At 32.3% G+C, this 7,030-nt stretch overlaps 1 protein-coding gene across 1 annotated transcript; it reads right to left on the bottom strand.

Moving 5' to 3' along the window:
• Window positions 1-213: 213 nt before the first annotated feature.
• Window positions 214-1,988, bottom strand: LOC134275507 (thyrotropin-releasing hormone receptor-like). The gene is made up of 2 exons (XM_062757792.1): window positions 1,741-1,988; window positions 214-465 (listed from the first exon to the last, which is right to left on the bottom strand). Exons 1-2 carry the CDS (start codon window positions 1,952-1,954, stop codon window positions 272-274), a joined length of 408 nt encoding a protein of 135 aa, XP_062613776.1. The 5' UTR covers window positions 1,955-1,988; the 3' UTR covers window positions 214-271.
• Between the last annotated feature and the right edge of the window lie 5,042 nt (window positions 1,989-7,030).

Genomic DNA, 7,030 nt, shown 5'->3' with positions numbered 1-7,030 from the left:
GTAAGTAATCCCTTTTCTTATTCAAAATGGCTCTCTATTGTCCTGGAGTCGGTGGATACTAGTAGATCACTGTTTATTCACATTATTTCTCAGTAGAAATCGAAGAACCTATTTCCTTCTCAACGATCATTTCGCAAAAATAAATCAACGTAAATGTGACAAAATCGCCAGGGTTTCCCTCTCTCCCTGACCATCTAATCAACTTTTCCTGGGTTCCAGTGTCGCTGACCTGTCCTATCCTAGCCTATGTTCAGAACTGGCACGCACCTTGTCAGTTGGTCGGCCGTCCACCGTCACTCTCAGTCAATGTAATGCTTTCCATGGATGGATTTTTCCTTTTAGAATTAGGTGGCATTAGAAGATATGATTTTTCCATTCCCGGACAGTTGTTTAGTCTGATGGCTGCTCTTTGGTCCATGGTGTACTCTGAATAGGCATCCGATCCGTGTTTTAACTTCCCAACCCCTGCAAATGTAATGTTAAAAATTAGTAATGATATTATCGTGAATTCCATCTATATTTTTTTACTTCCTTAACCGTAGAAAACAACGTATTTAATTGATTTCTTTGTAAGTGGGCACAATATCACGGGATTTGATACATTTTTGTAGTCTTAGAGTGACAAATTAGAATTCAGAAAACAAACTTAATGCAATATCCTCCGTGGAGTATCTATCTGTAAATTTAACGTTTAAACCAAATCGCTGCCAAACTAGATGTTTTCAAAATATATTTAGGATATCTGCTGTCTTTTTTTAATAATCATCAAACATACTGTCATTTATAATATTCTTTACTAAAAGAAACTAAAAAATTACTGTAAACAGTGAAGATATATATATCTGCAATCAGATTCTTGAAAGTTCTACTTTTTATTCAGTTTTATAAGAAAATTGCTTCAATTAATCAAAGAACTCATATAATAGCAGATGTTTTATTTTACGACCCCTCTCTCCTTCCAGAATTCAGACCAGGCATTTCTGACGGAGAAACATGACTCCTCAAGACAACACACCATCTATCAGCAAACTAAAAAGGCATTCTTTCTAATTTCAGAAATCCCATGATTCCGCATATGTCGTCAGGGTAACTAAAACTAATCGCTTTTTCTATGGCAACCTAGATCTCAAGAAGTGATTTCAAGTGCATCCATGTAAAGTGATTTTCGGTATTGAGAAAAATGATTTGGATATTTCAAGCATTTACAAGAATTTTTTTGCATCAGATTTCTTAAAAAAAAATTTTCCTCTCCATGATTGAAGAATGATTTATTTTACAACAAAGCATATCACATTGGCCAAAACATTAACTTGTCTTATATATTTATTTAGGTATACAAATAAATATCAGATCCAGTCTTTTTGCATCTATCAGTTTATTTTTTTATTGACAAAATTAATTCAATACATCCAATGTTTCTGCAGTTGTCTATCGGACGGAATATAGTAAGATCAAAAGCCTTATTCAGTTACCACCACAAGGTGTGAGATATAAATAGTCCGATAAATCAGTACAAAAAGGGAGCAGGGCAAACACGGTCACCAAAACATCAGAAGCTGATCAGGTGCCATGGAGGAGTTAGCAACTCCCGTTGACCGGTCACACCCGCCGTGTACTCCTTGTCATGATAGAATAAAAGTAAAAACTACATGCACCAAAGTTCTAACCGTACATAGAACCGAAAAACTACTCACCATGCACCAGATTTCTAACCACAATATAGAATTGACAGTCACTTACCACAACATAATATGTTTTGGAAAGCTCTTCTGAATTTGACAGACATGGCATTATAAAGGATAGGGTTTATGGCGCTGTTGATGTAAACCATAATTCGACAAAACAGTAAAAACCAAGGGTCTTTGTATTTTGTGCTGGCGAAAGAGTTGTAGACCACCATAACTCTGTACGGCATCCACAGTATCGCAAAAACTCCGAAAATGACGATCAACATCCTTACAACCTGAAATAATGAAGGGGTAATAACATTATGAAGGCAATAATAGGATCGCAAAAACTCTGAAAATGACAATGAACATCATTACAACCTGTAATAAAGGAGAAAAGATAACAATATGAAAGCAATCAAAGAATTGCAAAAACTCTGAAAATGACAATGAACATTCTTACAACCTGGAGTAAAGAAAAAAAAGTTATAGCATTATCAAGGCATAGAAAGGATTGGAAAAATTCAATCAGTATTCTCATAAAAACACTATTGATATTACTTAATGTCATGGGACTGGTTTTGAATATATGGAAAATTCCTATCACCATTCTTCCAGGCTGTCATAAAAGGTATCGCCTTACAATTTCTTAATAATCTGGAACTAATTAAAATGCATGTATCCTTAAAAAAAGAACTATGGATATCGCCGATAAACAAAAGAATTATTTAAAATATTGAAGGATATCTTGTTTAAATTAAAGTCGTCTTTTCAAAGACGGCAATTGCACAGTTTTAGAAAAGCTGATCAGGCCGAATGATAAGATTCCTGTTGCTGCAAGTCAGAGTAACTAGACGTAAGGTTGATTGTTTTGTGGGTTTGAAGTTAATGTGTTAAAAATGTTTCTAATAAACCGCTGTTCGATAAAAAGTGAGGACATTTGGACAGTATGATTACTAAGGTGAATGACTTAAAAGTTTCAGGGAAATTGTACATGTCTTTAGTCTTCAACTGACAAGAGTTCAAAGACTTCTGAGAACCTTTTCACAAATGCAATAATGGAGGCATTTACATAATATACAACTTTCTGAGAATTTCACATAAATAGATTCAACACTGAAATCACAAACAAAAATTAACTAAAAGGTGGAATTTTAAACAGTGAAGAAAATGTACATTTTTTCTAAATCTTAAAGAATTTCATATTTGCATCAACAACTATAAAAGTACGTCAAAATATATTAGAAATATTTTGATGCATACATTCATTTTATGGCTGTACGTACCATCCTTCTTTTATGCTGGGTATAATATTTTAACGGATTACAAAGATTGAAGTTAAGAAAAAGCAATCGTGGCGAAAAAGAGCATAAAACTAGAATCACCTAAACATTTTAAGCAAAGTACAGTCAATATGTGTGATTAAAAATTCGTATTTATTTCAAGTTCCACTCTCTTTCAGGAATTAGTCTTGTTGAAGCACAAACATTACATCTTTGAACAGCCGTGGGCTCCTACCTTAAAAGTGCATTTCATCATGCATTTTTTACACGAGATTTTGTTACTGGACAAAATAATTAAAAAAAATATAATTAACAGTACCCAAAAGTCCATCGAAACAAAACAAATTGAGGGCAAAGCAAACACGGGTCCCTTAAACATCAGTGATAGGATTAGGTGCCATGATGGAGTGAGCATTCCTTGTCGACCTTTAGCACCTGCCGTATCCTCCTTGTCATGATTTTTTTACATTGTTGAATCATCTCGCAGACATAAATTCCATAGGTACATGATAGTAATCTAGACTGCTTTGTATATGAATAAGGGAAATTAACGAAAAAAAAGTTTAGGTTATCACGTTAAACAGAAAGTTTTGACATTAGGTTATAAAATTAACATCTTTTCTAGTAAAAAATCCGAATACAAATGATATTATGATATTATTTATAATCTATTTAAGGAATATACTTTAAAAACACTACACATATTATTATTATTCACAGTTATGATAAATGATCTGATGTATGATGATTTTCAAAAGATCTGCTGTATACATTAGCTGTAAATAAAATAAAAACTTTAAATGTTATCGCTAAACATATTTCGGTTCATCTATTGAAAGGAGGGTTTACATAAAAAGTGTATCTATACCAAAAAATAAATAAATCATAATTATCCAGATGAAATAGTCAGTTGAATTTCGGATTGTCGAAAAAATAATGAGTGCACATAATCTCTCAAAACGCTAATAACATAACAAGCTTTGACAGAGAATCTTTGTCTAGACACTGATCAAATATAAAGATTATATGAACTGATGAATCTAGATAGTTAAGGTCAGACTTTTATAACATTGTTTAATTAAGGGTACTCCTCCGAGAGGAGAGGATAGAACACCACAACATAATTTTCCTCCAATAATCTGACGTTATATGCCACTATCCCTATGACCTATTTTTCATTGTTTTGAGCTTCCACTAAGATCCACATGTAAGCTTGAATTGAACTTCAATATCCCACTAAAACATTTTGAGAAATAAAGTCTGTTAACTGGCACAAGTAGTGACATTTTTAAAAAAATCGTTTCACTACTTGTTTTTTTTTCTTTAGTTGACATTTAAGAAAAATTCCAAAATTCATCATATAAAAAGTCACCAAAAACACATCATTGTTGAACTGATTTCGGGTTCTCTTATCAATAGTTATCAGATCTTTGCTAGGAAAAAAACTATTCCAATTTCAAAATACTAAAAGGTGGGAAAGCAATTATTCTGCCCGCATCAGACAAATTAACCAGTGTTTGTGAGTCTATTCAGAGACAATGATTGCAATACGACTTTAAGATCTGATATCAAATCTCATAAAACCATGAAAACAAATAGAACTTTCTGATAATCTTCCAAAATAGTTTTAGAAATTAATGATTTTCTTTCGACAATAAAACATTGATGCTAGCTCTATTTTGTCGTATACTGTGGTGAATTAAATTAACTGAAGATTCAAGCAGTTATAAATCTAAATGCCTACGAATAATTAAAGTCTGTTAATATAGCATGAAACACGGACCTCTGTAAATTCCAGAGGCGGGATCGGGTGCCAAGGAGAATTATGTATTCTCAAAATGTGCCTTTCAACAACAAAAAGAAAAAAGCTCCTTGTTATTCAAAATTACATTAATATTTCCTTTTCTCTAATACTAGTACATGATTTATCTAGTGAGTGTACTGAAGTTGAAATTGAAATGAACGGGAAAATATTTCATAGAGAGGCAATGATTGCTGATTAAAAACAGCCGCCAACATACTAGTATGTACAGGATTGGCTACATATTTAATTGTTTTGTTCTTTAATCTTACAATCGTGTTTCTTTAGAATCTCATTACAACAGAGCCTTTTCATGTGACGTTGAATTGATTGACGATATTATGGATGTGTTTTGAGCGGAAGGTCCTGAATTCGTTCACATTACGACAGGGGGCGCCTAGTTCCCTGTCAATGGTGATTAATGCTACATGACAGTCTGCTTGATTTGTTTTATTCAAGTTTCTGGAACAGTTGTGGATCAGGCGATTGCTGTTCTCCAGAGACTTCGGGGGCTTTGTTGTACTGTAAGAACATTACTGTTTTTCGTGTACTGTTAAATTTGGTAACTTGAATCGACCTTCTCATTATATTCTATTCATCGCATCGCATTGGTGTGAAGATTCTAATTATCAGTTGAAAAAATGAATCAACAAGTCTAAAAAGAAGTAATATTCGCGGATATGAATTTTAAACATTTGAAGGAAAAAAAATTAATTAAGAAGAAGTCACGTGGTATTGCCCTTAAAGCAATATGATCTGCAACCTCGATGTCGGAATTTTTTGATACAAAATTGAAAATAACTATTTCCATGACAGAAAAATAACGTAAATAAACTTCTGTTGTTCATATTTGTGATGGAAGAACTATTTATAAGCTTCGAACGAATCAAAATTACATTACTGTCGTCCTGTACAATAATATCTTACATAAAACAGTAAATTATATTGTATATAGAAGTCTTTCTTCTACTTTATTTTAGTCTAACTAATCATAAAGGTTTAAGTTACATACAAATTTATCATAATAACACATTTTAACAGCAAAATAAAATTTTCAAAAATGCAGCTCATATTGCTTTAAGCGAAAAGAAGTCCAGAAATTATCTGCCAAATGAAAAAGATTTTAACCCAATTCACACGAAGGAAAAAAGTTTAAAAATATATAAAAAGTTGATTTTCTTTCAAAGCCATTGCGTGTATACAAATTATTTAGTTAATTGGGCCGTTATATTCATGTACATTTAAATTTTTTTTTTTTTTTGAATAATTGAATCGTAAATTTTTATCAAATCTTATTGGCTAGTGATTTAACACTATGATAAACCTCAACTGTTTGGAAGTTTATAAAAAAATATATTTTAAAATCTATCTGTATCTCCGAAAATGAAGTACTTTGATTTCTCTTGGTAAGCATGTGGTCAAAAACATATATTTCAGATAGAATATCTGAAGTGGATTAGTTATTTTACCCATTGACAGTAACTGGAAATTTCTTTTCTTGTTCCAGAAATCAGGGGTCTCTCCTAGGAGTTATTTATTTCAAATCATTTCTTGCACCAATAGTTCATGAAAAGGCAACAAGTTCAACTGTTACTGTGGTTTCTAAAGAGCACTACGAAGTCATTTACAAAGCTATCCATAAAGCCAAAGTATGTTACATGTCAAATAACAAATCATTCTTTCATGTTTAGGAAAATGTTATACCTGTTGAATCATATACGTCACGGATATCAAGTACATACAAGATACCTGGAATTTATGTTGTGGAGTTCATCCGATTCTACAGCAATACTTAGATGTTGTGTGATCAATATTACGTACTTCCAGAGCCCCATTTTTTGAACATAAAAATATATGTTATTGCTGATCTACATGCTTGTCAATCCATCAAAAAGACACTAATGATTACGCGTGCTGTTAAATGTCTTAACATTCCCTCTTAAAACGACATTCATTTAAGAAATTCTAAAACTTGATGATTAATAGCAATAACAACTCTCTTCATCACAGAACGAGGTTCTGGATTTCTTAAGGAATAACTGTCTAATTAGTGTAGTATGCCAGGGCATCAACGATAGTGGGAAACATTGGATATAAATTTCATAAATTATCCCATGTTTCCCACTATCGTTGATGTCCCTGGCATACTATACTATACTAACTAGACATTGATTCCTTATATTTCCATTTCATTGTGAAATAAAATTGTAGATTTAGACTTTAAAAATGTAGACTAATGGATTTAAATTACAAGAGGACTCCCATGCCAATTTCAATAG

This window comes from Saccostrea cucullata, unplaced genomic scaffold (genome assembly GCF_032062105.1).
Source record: "Saccostrea cucullata isolate Sc308-1 unplaced genomic scaffold, CSIRO_AGI_Scuc_v1 ctg7493, whole genome shotgun sequence".
Lineage (NCBI taxonomy): Eukaryota > Metazoa > Mollusca > Bivalvia > Ostreida > Ostreidae > Saccostrea > Saccostrea cuccullata.
This window is presented reverse-complemented; position numbering and strand designations above follow the sequence as displayed.

Excerpts from the sequence above, each read along its gene's own strand:
- LOC134275507 (XM_062757792.1), bottom strand. The coding sequence starts at position 1,954 with ATGTTGATCGTCATTTTCGGAGTTTTTGCGATACTGTGGATGCCGTAC. Across the intron at positions 466-1,740 it reads CCAAAACATATTATGTTGTG|GGGTTGGGAAGTTAAAACAC; the intron begins GTAAGTGACTGT and ends TTACATTTGCAG.